The sequence below is a fragment of the Protopterus annectens genome, chromosome 13.part0 (assembly GCF_019279795.1).
Source record: "Protopterus annectens isolate FY-2018-M chromosome 13.part0, PAN1.0, whole genome shotgun sequence".
Taxonomy (NCBI): domain Eukaryota; kingdom Metazoa; phylum Chordata; order Ceratodontiformes; family Protopteridae; genus Protopterus; species Protopterus annectens.
The window spans coordinates 557,252,603-557,271,210 of record NC_056747.1 but is presented as its reverse complement, the minus strand read 5'-3'; the positions used below and the strand labels follow the sequence as shown (position 1 = coordinate 557,271,210).

Sequence of the window (18,608 nt, the reverse complement as noted above, 5' to 3'; positions counted from 1 at the left end):
AAACTGTCATGTGCTTGCGTGGTAGACAGGAACAACATATAAACTTTAAACCAGAATACATCTCAAAAAATTTCAGCAGTGTAATGTGAAAAAACGTATAGACGGAGCAATGACTGTGTGGACCATCTACTAAAAAAGGGTCTTCATATTGCAGAGTTTGATGTCCGGCAGAACTTATATAATGACTATTAATATATCTGACTCTATGTCTCTACCTATCTCTCTATCTATATATCCATCTTCCTATCTCTCTATCTATATGCATACATGCAGATGTCCAAATATGCAATAGTTGAGAAAAAGTGTTTACTATTACTGAAGATAACAAATAAGATAATTGTACATTCAAACGGTTATTCAGATCAATGCATATTTTTTTCTGTGCATGTATCACACAGAGAAGAGTTTGTAATTATATTTTCTTGTAATCATGTGAAGAATGAAAACTTACTGGGTCCCAAAGAGTCAAAAGATGTGCAAGAAAGTGACCCCTTTGTAAAGAACATATGAGAATAACCTCCTTATGTTGTTGCTTGCAGAAGTATCGTGGGGCATGGTATACAACAACATAGGTATTTTTGCAAAATGGTTGCCAAGACAAACTCTCCCTAAGCCTTGTACAAATGATATGGTCCTTGAGACCAGGTTTGCATCTATCATCCCCTATCTGTCAGTTTAGTTAGTATACTTATCTGTCAGTTGTCTTGACTTTTGTTTTAAAAGTGACTGGTGTTACAGCACCATCTTTAAGTGAAATGTAAACAGCTAACAGCAGAAATGGACAAGTTACATCAGCTTTACCCCCCCAAGTTGTGATGAATACTGTTATCAGCAGAATGTCTTCCTCTTACTCACTAATGGACTCTTTTCACTTCTCTCTTCCAAAGTGTTGATTTTCTTCGGATTCTGATTTACCGCTGCTCCAAATTACCAACTTCATATTTTATTTATTATTCTCTAAATAAAAAAAAACAGCCTCATTGTTGTCTATGAATTTATTTTTCTAACATAGTGTCTCCGGGAGTCATAAACTGAAAGTTTAGCTTGATAGCAGCCATTGCACTGTTAACAACAGTAAATATTAAATCGATAATCATAAATGAATGCCTTACAAACTACACGGTACGTGCCACTATGTTATTTCTGTATCAGGGCTTCAGAAGCATTAGCATGCAGGGGCAAATACAATGCAGTAAGGCCCAGAAGAAATCCAGTGTCATCCTTTTTACTACGCTGCACAAGTCTCCCTCCTTGCCAAAAGGCAGAAAAAATATATCTGCTAACTTCGTATATGTAAATGCATATCTGAACTGAGTGAAACTATTACTGAGCAATGAACACACACACACACACACACACACACACACACACACACACACACACACACACACACACACACACACACACACACACACCCCTAGCTGCTACTAAATGAATCATAAACACAGCAACTGTGTGTGTAGATGTTATGCCGCATTATGATGATGTGCCTCTAATAGTTAACTGTTTATCATTTTGTTATCTGAACATTTCCTGGAAAAGTATGCATACCACTTACTCTGTGACAGTTATATTTTCTTTCTTTTGTTATTTTTTTATAAGTTTGCATTTCTGATGGTACAGGAAGGAGGGACAACTACCTTTACTGAGGTAACATTATGTTTTTAAGGCAACAAAAGTATGTAACGGTGACAAACAAATAACAGGACTCACGGATAGGAGGATCCATTACATCCCCTCAATTCCCCACTGCATTCAAATGCTCATTAAGGTACATGTATGTCACCAGGGAAAATGCAATAACATTTCTCACCGATAATAACATACTGCCCCCTGTCTGTCTCATTTAAAACTGAAGTTGAGGTGTAGATCTGTAGGCAGACAAAGGACTGTCCACAGAGATACATAGACAGATACCTTCACTTCTATCTCCACTCAAGTGATAGACACGTGTGTGGAAGCCATTGCCACAGAAATCTAAGGCTCTCCTGATTGCATACTTTGATATGGAGCTTGTAAAAAAATAATGTCTCATTTGAAAGACTTAAAAGAGCTTTCCACAGGTCGTGGGACATGCATTTTTATTTATTTATTTACATTTGTTAGTCTGGAATGTCCAGGCTTACTTTCAGTAGAGAAGCGGGCAAAAATTGCCAAACATTATAAACATATGTTAAGTAATACAGAAAACTGTGCACATTCCAGTTATATGCCACTATAATCCTATACATATTTTAAAGGATGTTTTCGTTGAACTCCAGTCCCTGGCCTTCACGTGAGCAAAATAGTAATGATATTTTTAGAGCTGCTGAGATACAAACACACACTAAAAAAATTATGAAATAACATATCTCCCTTGAGTTCTAGCATCCCCTACAAACATTTACATTGCTAGAGTAAACTGTGCTAACAAAAGAAAACATCAGTGCAAGAATGCAGGAAGTGGTCTAGATGAATTATGTCGGTTAGCACATTTATGCAGAGGAAGGTGGGGAAACTGCAATTTATAACCGACAGCTACTACTTATATCAGTGGTCTCAATACATTCAGTACAAATATTTCTAACTGGGGATAGCTGTTTTCGGTAGAAGTCACTTACAAAGTGCACATAACACATGTATTGTACATATATTTATTTCTATTATTGTCCGTGCTTCAATGATATGTAAAATAACACCAGGAAATGCTTACCTTTGCTTGTAGCAGTGCTAAACAGCTTTTCAGAACTTGCATCAGACCCCTAAAACAGAGGGGGAAAAATATCTGTCAAACAAGATCAAAATAGCATTCTCACCAATGAGCACATGTATGTACATACACAATCTTAAAAATTCTGTCAAACAGCTGCTGTTTGTGAAAGTAACACCAGATGGCACCATCTACCTGCATATAGAGCCTGCAGAATGACACCTTGCAATTTCCCTTCCTCTGTGTATCCTAATCTAAGTAATTCTTTCTTGCGTTATCTGTTCTCATTTGTTTTATCTAATCTAAATCCTGTAATGTTTAGAAGAACGTGGGAGCTGATTGATTAATATAACACTAATTAAGTAACTTGGGTGTTTGCTACAACATTCGGCTTCCACCTCATTTGCCTTCTGTACCCAATAATGTTATTTATACATAGTAACAACTTTTCATTTTTACCTCCTGCGCTGTCATTACCATTCTGAATCTCTTTCTTTCTCCAACAAACTTCTGCACTTGGAGCAAGTCTCCTCTCATTGTCCCCTGCACTACTTTTTCTCACTTTGTTTCGCATTCTGTGTTACTGTTGACGCAACCTTCACTTCTACCATTTTTTTCCAGAAATAATTACACACTTTCTGTGTTCATGACACCTCTTTCAATGCCATATTCTAATTTTCACAGTTTTGTTTCTGCATCATTTCTCACTTATGTTTGTACAGGCTCTGTTTTGCTCCACTGCACCTTATATTTCCTAGTTTTTTAAGTTCTACAAGTCTGAGCTTTTTTACTACTGAAGTTATACTGGTTTATGAGATTTTCACTAGTGTAATCTTTTCTTATAGCCTTTTTTCTGCACCATGCCTGCAGTTTTTCTGCCTTGCCTATGCTAAGACTGGCACCATTTACTGGAGACAATTTGTGCCAAAATTCATTAAATCAGAATAGGAGCAAACCTTCACTGTAACTAAGGTCACAGCTCTTCGGTGCCTCTAATAAAATGCTTCCCTTTTACTACATGTAAACTAAGCTAATAAATGTACAAACAGCTGAAGAATGTGTCTTGTTCCGTATGCATTACCCGATCTTAAAAACATATTACTGTATCAAATGCTATTCAAAACTATATCTGTCAGAACACTACATCTGGCATGCTAGAAATACTTTTACTGCAGTAAGCACACCTTTTAAAATCAGGGAGCCAGACTCCAGAGAAATTCTGTTCTCTAGTTTGGAAAGGTTTCCATGTTGGCTGTCCCTTTCTTTTCCTAACATCTCTACATCTTAAACACTTTCTCCTCTATCTTAAGTTTCAGTGTGCACTACACCTGTTCATACTGGGCAATTCTGGTCACATGTAATTTAATCCATGAACATTTCCAAAATCAGAAATGGCTGTCCTTTTTATTGCTTCTTCTCCAGATTCCCTGATGCATTGTGGTACTCCATCTTTATGCATGAACAATTTTTCATATTAAAGTTATTTTGTATCTTTTTTAATACTAATTATTATACTAATTGTTATGTTTTCTATAATACATTATAAACTAACACATTTATACGAAATACACAACTCAAAATGAAACAAATGGCAGTTCTGTATAATAATATATTCAACATATGTCTATTTAAATAATATGCCATATCACGTTGCCGCTACAGCTTTCAAATGTTTTTGTCACATTTGCAAAGTAGCCGTTGTAGCTTTTCAATATAACATTGCTTTGTTTAAAGGTTAAATCACCATTCCAACACTCTTTCTGCTATATCAAGCTTGCTTAACAGCAACAAATATATATTCAGTCCTAAATAAAACAGCTTTTTTAACAAATAAACTGATGTAGTTAATTTATCAATTGCAACAAAATCGGCTGGCACATGGGCTAAAGAAAACAGTGGTGCAAATACAACAGGCATTGTCCTATCTTTTGAATTCATGTTATGTTCTAACCAGGCATGGATTTCACCAAAGCTATTGTCAAACAGTAAGTACACTTAAAATCCAAAGTACACTTAAAATCCAATGAGCTAACTAGAGAAAGTTTGAGGGAGGTTAATTTTCATTTATTTATTTATTACATGGACATAGTTTCCAGTGCCACTGCAGCCAAAAGGAAGCAAGGCCAAGGGTTCATGATGTTCATATATTAAGTGTCTGACAGTGCGATGCAATTTAATAAAGCAATCAGATTCAAATGAATTACATCCTCTGTTACTTGGTTTGATTCATACTCTGCGAACAAAAGGCCCTTGTTTACCTTTCAAAACCTGAGATTGTGTGTAGTGGATCTTAGCCAATTAACAAAGACTAAATAAACAATTATTTTTGTGTGTCATCATAATGTGTGTTATAACAGGTAGAAGGTACCACCACAAACACAGAGTGAAAATGAGGAATGTGTACACTAACAGCTGATCTACAAAATATCTGCAGAAAAAAGTGCCTGCTTTCATTCTGTTGTACTTGCTTCAAGGAGTCCTGGGAAATTAAAAGCATGATCTAAAAGAAACCTTAGCTGAATTGTATACACCAACAAAAAACTTCTTTAACATTTGAAATGGTAAGTGTTTATTAATATGAAATAAACATTTATACAGATGGAAAAAGAACAGGAGAAAGAAAACAGTCTCATTCAACAAGAACTGCAGGCTAGTTTTCAGCAAGAATTGTACAGATACTATCTATAATACACGTCAGGGCCTCATAGAACCATCATTTTGATCAATCACATTTCTATAAATAGGTGACGCTTAAGAAAATTTACAATGATATGTACAAAAGCAATTGCTCTAAGAGATGTGTTGACTATCTCAAGATTGTGTGAAATAAAATAAAACCATTTTCCAAAGTCAGATGAGCGTCAGTCACTCATCGGAATGCAGTTCTCTCTGTATGGAGATGAAACAGCCATCTCCTCTTTCAGCATATTTGGCCTTTTCTTCCAGATTGATATAAAGGCTGGGAGGATTAGTGTAATCAAAAACATGATAAGCAGTCCTAAACAACAGACAAACAAAGTACATCATGTTCCCACCACGCACACACACACACACAAATATGAAATGCTATAATTCATAAAACCTGAAGATACTATTTCATTTGTAAGGTGCTATCTGAATCCAAAGCATTTGCCTGCTGTTTGGTCACTTGGTGTAATTTATAACACTAATTGTGATACTGAGGTGTCTGATAAATGAGATTATTGGGACCATCTATTTATTGCACTTTGCCGATAATAACAGTTAAGGTAAATTTTGCTACTGGACATCCATCGTCTGTAAGTGTCTGAATCGCTGCGAATCTCCTGCTATACATTTTCTTTACTTCATTACATTGACACACAGGATTTATCTTTACCCTGTCCTCACATTTCAGAAATAGTACACGTCTCTGAAAAATTCTTACAGAAGAACATCTTTCCCAGATTGTGTACTGGGAAACAAACAGCGCACACATCAGAGCAACAACAAACACAAATATAATCGCTCCTGAGGAACATGCATTACAGAATATTCATTTATTCATGTAGAAAGCAAAGTATATGCACACACATTGTCCAGCATTTGAACACGGAGCAGGGTTTGCAATTCTATTTTTAACATAAGGCCAAGATACAATGTCTCATTTTCAAGGAAGTCCTATATTCCTCCTGCTCAGATAAGCTTAATCAGTTAAAGCATTACACAACTTAGCTAAAAACATGCACAACTGGTTATCACATATTCTATTTACTCAAGAACCTTTATTGTCCTATCTAATACCTTCACACTGTGCATAAAATTGTGCCGATTAAAAACATGATACAAAACTCAATCTAAATCATATGAGCATAACCGGTCTTAAAGTGGAGCTTCTATTTGTGTGAGACAGATATATATATATATATATGTATACGTATATATATATATATATATATATATATATATATATGTATACGTATATGTATATATATATATATATATATATATATATATGTATACGTATATGTATATATATATATATATATATATATATATACATGCATATATATATATATACATGTATGCATATACAAACACACACACACACACATATATATATTTTTTTTATTTAATTTTATAGATTGTTCTGTTTCTGCTTTAACTAATGAAAGCCAAATTCATGCCCAAGGTCATCCGATAATTCAGACTGACAACAATTTAAACATAGGCCTTCAACTACTTTTCCTCACAGTTCAGAGTTATCAGTCTTACGTTCCGCTGCAATTAAATGTATAAAATATTCACAAATAAATATCACCATTATCTCTTCACTCATCTTTCTGCACAATGTTTGTAATGAATAACCCTGCTATATGCATTCAGTTGAAATTAAATGGTTAATATTTCCACAAGCAGGTAATTCAAGGGCTAAGCAAGGTCCCTAACTCTCATCCACAGGGCACTAGGCATACACACTACACACATCAGTGCTTCTCTTTCATTATCTTAAATGGAGGTTGATCAATTAGAGCTTTGGTAATAAAATGATCACCTCTTTCCACTACTTAGCTAGCAGCTCTCACCAGGGCACCATTCTAGTTTTGATGAAGATAATAAAAAAATGTAATAAGTGGGCAGCATTATATATGACTCAATTATTCCATGCAAAATAATTTTGCATTAATGAAACACCTTCACCAGTCCTGTAATCATTTTATGGGCTCACACATTTCTTTTGCACTTAGGATTATGTTTAGTTCTGACTTCTAAATCAGATAATACCGGAGTCAGTAGTGAAGAAATAAATAAACACTGTTCTTTTGTTTTGCAGCTAGGTTTTTGTTTGTATACTATAAGCCACCCTGAGACGGGAGCTTTAAATCCAGTAATACCCGACTTACAACCCATAATGTACACAACTGCTCTAACCAGTCCAATCCTGATCCCAAAGGGCCAAAGAAATCTGAAGAATGTGATGTTATTTATTTATTTTCTTCTTGACAACCGCAGTGACCCCTTGACACAGCATCACTTATGCAGTCTAATAACCAGTGAAAAGTAATATAATGGAGGTGTCCCAGCAATTTCTAAATCATTAATCAGTTCATTATTACCTCCATAATCTATTACACAACAATCTGAAATGCAGTATTAAGAAACACCACACTGTGTTTTTTTTTTATTTTAGTGCTCTTTAGAAAATGACAGTTGCATCAGAACTATTGATCCATGCTATACAAATTCATTTGTTCTTTATCATTTTATCTTTTTTCTCTCTTTTACTCCCTGTGATTTATTATTGTATTTTATACCACTTTTCTTCAGCTGCATTTTTTCTTGTTCCTATATATGTTATGAACAAAATTAAAATGTGCATGCCTGCTTTGGGTGAAAGATTAGAACCAGGCATAAAAGAATGACATAACTATATTTCTATATCTTAAAATATGTAATTAGAGTCAGAAACAAAGGAGCTGAAAATAGTGAATATGTTACTTGAATTTTCAGTACCCTAAGAAAATGCATTTGTTTCTTTTATATGATGAAGAAAACGTGCTGGTTCTATCAGCTGTGTTGTCTTTGTTATTCTACTAAATTTCTGCAATTTCCAACTGGTTTTGCGCTTTCATACACATTTAAAAAGGCAGCATTAAAATGAAACTACACAAAACTGAACTGATAAAATAAGTGCAGTTATTTCTGTTGTTTATCTTTATGCCTTCAGCTGCTGGAACAGATGCTAAAAATATTTAGCCTTCAATACACATACTAAGCAATACATTCCACAGAGATCAGAAAATGTCCACTCTAGCATTCTTTGCACCTACTTTCTATCACTAAAGTATCAAATACAAAAACGTCTATGACTATTCGAAGACTCTTAAATTTCAACGCAAATTAACAGCCACTTTTTTTTCAGACAATGGAAACAAACGCAGTTAGAAGAATATCTGGAATACAAAAGTAACCAAATGCAGACGCATGCATTAATAGGTGCCTCCGGTGGTACAGAAAAAAGCTTACTTTTCAGCACTTCCCGAAAATGATATGCCCGAAGAAACAACGTTTGAAAACAGAGAGGGTGGTTTCGCTAAAACCTTTGCCACATTCTTGGAATGGTAGTCGTGACCAGGCAAGCAGTAGCAACTTCTATTTCGGCAACCCACGGCAAAACATAACATCAATGTGTATAAAACTTAAAATGAATCACTGTACTCTGGAAAGTGTTGTGGTATGTATAAGCATTTCAAACTTGGTTCTCACCCCCCCACCCCCAACACACATACAGTCCAAGTGTCTCTACATTATCTACACTGAAGACTATTTAGCAGCACATCTGTATGTAAATAAATATTGTTCCAGTAATGGAAGGGGCATGTGGGGAGCGCAAGCTTCCTCCTCCCCTTCTCGATTTTGGGGTCTCATTTTAACGTGCACAATGCCTTATTTAATATAATGTTTTCCTAACTCTATAAGATCATCAGCACAGTCACATCCCAGCACCACTAAACACCAAAAGATTTTAAAAATTGCATGCAGCTAACAATGCCACGCAGCTCTCCAAGACATTTCGAAGCATGAAATCCTTTTTTTTCATTTCAACATGCCAGTGAGGACGGCTGTAATGTCACCTAGAAAGGTTTCAGCTTCACAATGACAAAGCCGTCCTAAACACGACTTAACAGCTGGGGAGAGTGACTGCACCGTGTGTTCACAGCTCCGCACATACAAAAGACACACAACAGCCGTGCTTGTTAAGCATACCTGTTTAATATGTTAAGCCTGGGCTAGTTAGCTCACTCCCAGAGGTTTATTTGGTTCCAAGATCCCGACCCCGGCAGCAAAAGGCTACAAGACAGAATAATCCCAGAGCCGACGATCGGTTCCCTGCCCGTAACCGCCACACCGGACATCCTGAGCTGAAGGGAAGCCTCGACAAGATGGTTTCCAGAGAGCAGATCTTGTACAAGGCTGGATAAAGCTAATAAAAACACGAAGGACAAAGGCAAGCAGGCAACACGGTGCAGCAAATCCCAAAGAGCCCGCTCGGCGCACCGCTGCCCCCAAGCCAGCTCCAAGCTGCACTTACTTTGGGGGGACAGACTGGGTTTTCTGCTTACGTTTCACAGGTCAAAATCCCAGCTTCTCCAACAATCCCAGGGCTACGAATCCCCGTCTTCACAAATCAAAGGCCTATCGCCGACACAAATGCACAGCATTAAACAGTGCACGTTCGGTGTGTTTACTCCTGTTGTCCAGAAGACCAAAACCGATCGGTGAAAGCACAAGTCTCCATGCGCAATAAAATCCACTGCCTCCCCGCGATCGTGTCCTGCTCCCACCGTTTGCCTTGTATCCTTGCTAGACTCCCAGCTCCTCTACAGCGACCATGCAGCTTTAGCAACAGCAGCAGGTCTGTTTAAGCCATCCGTGCCCTTCCTTCTCCCCGGCAGATCAGTGCCTTGTAGCCACATGCACATCCCTTGCTTGCCAGTCACAGCGGTCTCCTGTATTTTTCTTCAGCTTCAGACATAAGTGCTCATTCACAGACTCTACATTCCTCTGAGGTACTTCCCACAGCTCACACCTCCTACTTCCTGATTCGACCCGAGATCTCAGTGCTGCTTTCTTTGAGGAAGAATCGCTTTTTTATTTTGCGCTCTGCTTCCAGCCCATGGCCAAGGAAAACAGTCTAGGGCGTGTGTGTGTGAGTGTGTGCGGGTTCCTAGCTCTGTAAAAAGCTGTCACTTCAGTTGTTCTGACAGGAGGTGCATGGCTTGGGGGGCGGGGAGGCACCGAAGGCAGACTGACAGTATTTCAGCTGGAGAAAACGGGAAACTACTAATGAATTTCCCCGACAATGACTTTGCTGTGTCAGTGGCACAACTAATTATACCCATATATGTACTGACACCCTCATGCCCTCTTTGGGCAGCTGTGTGGTTGGGGTGGGGTGCGCTGCTGCTAGGAGTAATAAGTCATCTGCAGCCTCTTAGAAGGTGCAACGCCTGCACTCTTGGTCTGGTTTAAGTCCGTGCTGCCTAGCCACCCAGCCTGCGTCAATCATGAGGGGGCATCAGCAACATTTAACAAGTTACAATTCTCGGCAGTTGCCAAACCTTACTATCGCGCATTGTGAATATAAGCCTGGAAACAGCAAGTAAGCTTCGTAGTAAATACATTTTAGAATAAGGGCGTCTGTCAGCATCATCCTTTGGTACATCGCTGAGGCGCCTGCCTCATCAGACTGCTTAGCTATTGTACACAAACTCAGAAGTTTAAGAAATTATAAGATCCACATATCAACTACAGGTGGTCTAAGAGGGCCTGTTTAACAGAGCCTTACAAAAACGCAGTCAAGAGTAGACACCGGTAAATGCCTCAGGTGTGTGCTTCTGAGTTAATACTTAAACGGCAGGAGAGAAGGAGCTTGGTGGTCCTATTTCGGAAATGTGCCTGCTTGCATAGTTGTGTATTATTGGCACACAGAGAAACCATATCTGGCACGAATGCCATGGGCCACAGCACAAGGGAAATGCCGAGATTGTAACACTTAAGTTCAGCACGAGTATCCATATGATGTATTTAACCTGTGTGATGTGATGATTTTCCACATTTACATGGAAGACCGGCACACAATCTAACCCGTAAGGGTGCATGTTGCAGCAGTGTGCTTGGTAAAATGAACTAGAGGGTGAGAGAGAGCTGTCTTTTAGGTTTCTAAGCTCAACAAGATTATGGGTTTCCTGCTGATTGACCAAGTGAGACAGAGACTTCCGGACGCTACAGTCAAAATAAACTGCTAATACATTTGCTCCTCAAATAAAACAAGGGGCTGTTATTTCCACATCAGCGTGGATGGGCAGCTTGTGATAGCAGTTACCAGAACATTCACAGTAGGCTTTAGGAAATGTGAAGTCAAAGACTGCTGGCTGCAGTAACAGAATGACATAGAAATAAAATCAAAACATTCAAGTCTGTGAGGCCTAGTGCTCTCTGTGAGGCACTGTGCAAATAGAAACTCTATCAAAATACAAGACCTCTTGTCTGGTACACACCTATTTATTTATGATTCAGATATCACACCTTGATAACTGGGTACAGTCCATCTATATATAGACTTTTATATGAAGGCTTTGTAATCAGAACTCAGAAAATGCTACCCCATAAAATATAAAACTGGTTAGCTCTGTCATAAGCTTTATAACTGGTATAGAACTGCTGACTGATTTGGTTAATGGAAAATACTGGAGTGGGACATGCATCAAAATATATCAAGTTAAACAATTAATTAGAATGAAATCACAGACTATAAGCATTGCAAAAAATGCTCTCTACAGTAATATCTGCTGGAAGATGAGATCACCAACTAGCAACCATTGTTGTGTATACAAATAGGTAACAGGAAAGAAATGTTTACAAATAGCTTCCATGCAACATAGGATATATTATTACAGTGTAGGAATCAAAGTGATGATAGAATCAAATTGCCTTGGGCTTTTACCACTGAGCTGACTTAACCACGTAATTAAAGTAGGACATGTGAAGGTGTCTCAAGCTAAAGGGAAGTTCTACCTTCTAACACACAGGATACACGATTATCAGACATGTTCTCAGGCAAAGATGCAATAGTGGACGAAGTGTTACTCAGACTTGTATCCAAACACATGCCATTAGCAGCAGCAGCAGTCAGCAGTGACAGGACATAATGGAGAATACTGAACTATTTCAAGCCTCATTTTCCATACAAGTTCATCACTGCTGTCAACCTGTTCTGACAAACTATTCCTTTTCCTACCACGAGATGTCAGCAAAGTGGCCAAACATTGAACACATTCTAAGCAAGAAATGTTTCTGAAAGAACAGGCCACTGTTCCAGCCTACTACATAGTCAAAAGTCTGCTAATGTGGCCTTAATACTCTCAACGTCAAAACATCCCTGTCAAATCCTGCATGTATTAGTCAGCTAATGTGCTAATATGTAACACACTTTAGCTGTGGAACTGGAAAATTAACAGCACAAATTAAACATAATAAAGCATTAAAAGTCGTACATTGAGTGATATGAGGGGGTTCTACATCTAACTAACCTTCTCGGACACTACACTGCCCCTGGCCTACAGGATGCCAAGTAAAAGCAGACGCTTCACAACTAGTGTTTCAAAAATACTCCTAAACTTACCTAAGACATAGTAACACTGTAACATAGGATAGGGTTACCCCCTTTTCAGTTGATCAAAGTGGGAATTTTTTAATGGAAATAGGATATTTTGCATGACAGTCCATACTCAGAAACAGTGTAAAGGACTAGACTTTAATTTGTTGCCAGAAAATAAAAGCTCACACTTGTAGAATTTGACATGTTTCTGTTGCTTGATATCATATTAAGCTATTTCAGATGCAGAATATTTGTTTTATGTGACTATTACAGAAACTTACTAAATATGTTTTTGTCTTAAAATCTCAGGAGTTTTGGCTTTTTTTGCATTCCCTTCAAAATATTTCATTACTTCTCTGTAGAACTAAACTTCTGTCATTCATTATTTAGGAATTAATGCCATTTTGTATAATATTCCTTTGTGTTAGTTAATGTGTACCAAAATTATGCTGAAATAACAGTAACTGTGTGGTCACTTTATGTATTTGTGTGTGTGTGTTTGTGTGTCACAGTGCAGCTGTTAGCGCTTAACAAAGGGTGGAGGTACTTTATGGATATTATAGTGTCATTGTCAATGTAGTGTAGAACATACAATTTTTTTGTGAACAAATGTCCATGTGTACCAATTTATTTCTACATCTTCTGCCACACTAAAAATAACTACTTTATCATTTTATCAAATAAACTACACAATTAAAATAGAGTATCAAAACATGATTTAATAATGATCTGGCACATGACACGTCATAATTATCAGCAGGATAAAAGAAAAAAACAATTGCTCAATTAAGGCTAACATGTTGTGTAGTTTTAAAGTTAGCAACACTGTGAAAGGTTATCATCTTTGCATCATTTGATTTAATTCTTCTTGTTTAGATGATCTTTATAAAACAGTTCTGCAATGATTATTGCCTTCTGAACTTGGAAGGTAAAAATGGCTAGATTCTATCCACTCCAAAAACAATTTCATGGAACTGTAAAAGTAAGCAATTCAAAACTTTATTCACTGCACATAAGAGAACGGGATTTAGCAAATAAATGGAGAATATGCACATCAAACTGTAACAGGTTTGGAAATGATCCACCGTGGATAGGTTACGAATATCAGACACCAGTGTAGCTGAATTCTGCTGGCAGCCCTGTTGCTCTTTGTGGGTTATGAACATATCATTGCACACTTGTACTTATAAAAAAAAGTTAAAGGTAATGCAGCACATTCCCTATTCTTTTATATTGTCACTGCAGTAAAAAGAAATGGATCGGTGACAATAATGAAAATTAAATTCATAGTTTTAGAACAGCGACTGACGTTATTAATATGTGGTAAAAGGTAGCCAAGAAATGGAGCTGAATAAATTAACTGAACTGCTGTCAGTGCTTTGATTATGTTACAGCCCCCCTGACTTCATTACATTTCTGGGGGCCCCCTTGATTGCATTAATCATGATAAGGTCCATCCTCTGACTACAGTAGTTCTTCTTGATACCTTGAATATTAGTTATTTTGGATTTTCTCTCTACTGATCTTACTGGTGTCCCACAAAACTCTAAAGACAGCTGTGTATACACATATAAGTACAGGAAAGTGAGCACAGGAAAATAACTTTCACATCTGCTGAAAGAAATTAATAAAAACAAACACAGTCAAACTATAATACTGAATTCTAGCTTTTTAAAAATGTCATGATAAGGAACTGTTGACTGACTAGATCTGTGTGAAGTTGAAAACCAAAACAAACAAGTGGGCAAACAAAGATATGAGCCCCATTAAAACAGAAGCAAACACATTTGTCAAGATGTGGTTTTGAATCATGCTTTGTAGGAAGCTGTGTAAATTTAATGCAATGTAAACTTTGTGCAAGAGAGCACCTTTAAACAAATAAAATAAAATTCCATAAAATATATAATAACTAGCCCAACATCCATTTCAGTAGAGTAAAAGCTTACCCTGTATTGACCATAGGATGTTAACTGAAAAGGAATTTATAAAATTGGTCTTCAACTTCAGCTGGCTGTGTCATAAATTTGTTTCAAAAATGTTATCTGAAGAAAGAAGTGGTCATTTGGCGCACAGTACAATTTATGCTAGGAAATACAATTCATTATAATTAAAACTCCATGAAGGGAATACTGACAACTCTATCTATGTACACAATTAAAATGGACACCCTCAGAAAGTAAGATAAAGTTAAGGGGCTTCATCTGTGTCCATTAATATCAAGCTCGGAGACATGAGTACTTAGGATAAGGAGGTAAACAAAATATCTATCTATCCATCCATCTCTCTGTTTATCTATCCATCCATCTCTCTGTTTATCTATCCATCCATCTCTCTGTTTATCTATCCATCCATCTCTCTGTTTATCCATCCATCCATCTCTCTGTTTATCCATCCATCCATCTCTCTGTTTATCCATCCATCCATCTCTCTGTTTATCTATCCATCCACCTCTCTGTTTATCTATCCATCCATCTCTCTGTTTATCCATCCATCCATCTCTCTGTTTATCCATCTATCCACCTCTCTGTTTATCTATCCATCCACCTCTCTGTTTATCTATCCATCCACCTCTCTGTTTATCCATCCATCCACCTCTCTGTTTATCTATCCATCCATCTCTCTGTTTATCTATCCATTCACCTCTCTGTTTATCTATCCATCCATCTCTCTGTTTATCTATCCATCCATCTCTCTGTTTATCTATCCATCCATCTCTCTGTTTATCTATCCATCCACCTCTCTGTTTATCTATCCATCCACCTCTCTGTTTATCTATCCATGCATCTCTCTGTTTATCTATCCATCCATCTCTCTGTTTATCTATCCATCCATCTCTTTGTTTATCTATCCATCCATCTCTCTCTCTCTCTATATATATATATAAATATATATATATATATATATATATATATATATATATATATATATATATATCCATCCATCCAGTCAGACATCTAGCTGTATATATCCATCCATCCAGTCAGACATCTAGCTGTATATATCCATCCATCCAGTCAGACATCTAGCTGCTCCATGTATTTATTTGTCTGCCTTTATATACACACATATGTATATACATGCATATGTATAAATGCATATGTGGGTGTCTTAGTATATTCATTTCACTCAACCAAAAAATGTCTGACACTACACTTTTCACCAAAGGGAAAACAAACCCTTTCCTTAGGTGATTCATAAACTAAAAACAAACAAACAAATAAGCAAACAAACACAACAACAACAACAAAAATCTCAACAGTATGGGTAGGAGGATGACAAAATGGTTAAGGTGTTTACCTTGAAGACACAAGGTGCAGGGTTTGATTCTCACATGTGGTAATTGGCTAGGCTTCAAATGGTCCAAAAGGGCAGTTAGCCTAGTACTAACCCATGAACACCCCAGACAATTTGTAAGGATAGTAATACTGTGAAGGAAAGGGTGTTTCATAAAGTAAAAGTGCGTTTTCATTTAAATGCACTTTCACTTAAGTGGGATCGGTTAAGTCAGTTTTGATAAAGTGAGAGATTGATGGGTCGAAGTAGGCCCATATATGTGTATGTTTGTGTGTGTGTGTGTGTGTGTGTGTGTGTGTGTGTGTACACACACATATATATATAAATTTACATAATGTATAATTACAAATATATATTCCGCTGTGGCGACCCCTAACTGGGAAAAGCCGAAAGACAACATATATATATATATATATCTAGAGAGGGAGCGAGAGAGAGAGAGATCTAAATATGTATGTATGTGTATATATATATATATATATATATATATATATATATATATATATATATATATATATATCTACGTCAGATGATCAGCTTTTTGGAAACTTGAAAAAAATATCGAATCATCATCAGCCCCCTTTTTCCCATTTTTCTACATGGGGTCGGGGTATCGTGTTAACTGTCGCTAAATCTCTTGATTCAGTGCCACACTCCTGCCTTCTTCAACACTCATGCCTGACTGTCACAGATATTCTTATACACAATCTATCCACGTCTTTGCTGGGCATCCTCACTTCCTCTTACCTTCTTCTTGTCTGTCCCAAATCTTCCTCACCAGATTGTCTTCTGCTTTTCTACACATGTACCCAAACACCGTAATCTGTTCTCTTTGATCTTTCCTGCAATTGGAGCTACTTTGGCTTCTGTTCTTATTTCCTCATTTCTTCATCTATCCCACAGTGTGTATCCTACCACCCTTCTCCGGCACTTCATTTCCATCACCTCTAACTTCTTCAACTGTTCTGCCTTTACTGCCTAGGGTTTTGTACCATACAGCAGTACTGGCTGCACCACTGTCTTGTACACCTTACTTTTCAGCTTCTTTGGCATTCTTCTGTCATAGACTACACCTGATACTCTATGTCAGTTGGCTGCAGCCCCTCTGATTCTAGCTTTGACCTCTTCATTCAGACTACCCTTTTCCTCAACCACCACTCCCAGATACTTGAAGCTGTTTACCTGTTCCACTATCTTCCCTTCTATCTCTATTCTCAGCTTCTTCTGATTTCCCCAATTTGCTGCCATTACCACCATCTTATCAGTGCTTGGTTTCATCCCACGTGCCTTCAGATTTGTATTCCATTCTCCTATCCTTTGCTGAAGTTCTAGCTCAGAGTCTGCCTGTACTTCCACATCATCTGCATACAGCAGCTTTGTTGATCTGTCCCCTCCAACATGTTTGCTAATGTAGTCCATCACCAAGTATGAACAGCAGTGGGCTCAGAGCTGACCCCTGATGTACACCCACTCCCACTGGGAATCCCTTTGTGAGGCCAAACACTGTTCATACTTGAGTCATTGAGTCCTTGTACATAGCCTGCATTAATTCTACCAATGTTTCTGGGACTTCAAACCACCGCAGTACTGCCCAGATCAGCTTTCTTGGGACCTTGTCATATGCTTTCTCCAAGTCTAGGAATGCCAAAGTTGGACACTCTCCTCATCTCTAGCTTCTTCTCAAGTATCTCTCTCAATGCAAACATCGGGTCGATTATGCACATCCTGATCTGAATCCAAACTGCTCATCTCCCATCTTACATTCCACTACTCTGCTCATCCGTTTATCAATCACCCTTTCCAGAACATTCATGCAATGTGGTAGGAGTTTGATGCCTCTGTACTGCCCACAGTTGTGGATGTCCCCTTTGGTCTTGTACACTGGCATGAGTATGCTTATTCTCCAGTCATCTGGGATATGCCTTTCTCTCCACACTGCTATTAGTACCCTCTAGAGCCATTGCTCCCCTATCTCCCAGCATCTTTATCATATCTGCTGTGACCTCATCTGAGCCTGCTGCTTTCCCTGACTTCATCTTCCTTAGTGCTGTTCTTACTTTTTCTAGTGTGGGCTCCTCTTCTTCTCTCATTGTAGGCTGTTTCTGGGGCAGTACAGCTTCTGTGGGGTTTTCTTCATTCAGAAGCTGCTGGAAATACTCCTTCCATCTGCCTTTGATGTCCTCAGGACTGGTGAGCAGGTTGTTGTTGGCATCCCTTATGAAGGGTGTCTGACTATCTTCTTTATTTTTCTGCCTTTGCCTTACAACCTGATATAGTTTCTTTGTGCCCCTTACTTAGTCCCTTTCCAGAAGCTGATAGAGTGTCTCTGATGCCCTATTCTTTGCTATTCCAACTTCTATCTTAGCTTCTTTGTTAGTCAACCAGTAATCCTTCCTACCCTGGTCAGTCTTTTCTCTCTCTCACTTCTTATTGCATTCCTCCTTTCTTTTGATGACTTCCTGGACTTCTGCATTCCACCACCAGCTTTCCTTATGTACCGTATTT

The 18,608-nt window shown here is 37.8% G+C and overlaps 1 protein-coding gene across 1 annotated transcript in view; it reads right to left on the bottom strand.

Moving 5' to 3' along the window:
* AUTS2 (activator of transcription and developmental regulator AUTS2) overlaps nt 1–18,608 on the bottom strand; it is a 3,698,117-nt gene that overhangs the window by 242,927 nt on the left and 3,436,582 nt on the right. Inside the window, exon 5 of the mRNA XM_044054863.1 lies at nt 2,693–2,741. Within this exon, the coding sequence (XP_043910798.1) occupies nt 2,693–2,741 (49 nt within the window). The remainder of the gene's footprint in view (nt 1–2,692; nt 2,742–18,608) is intronic.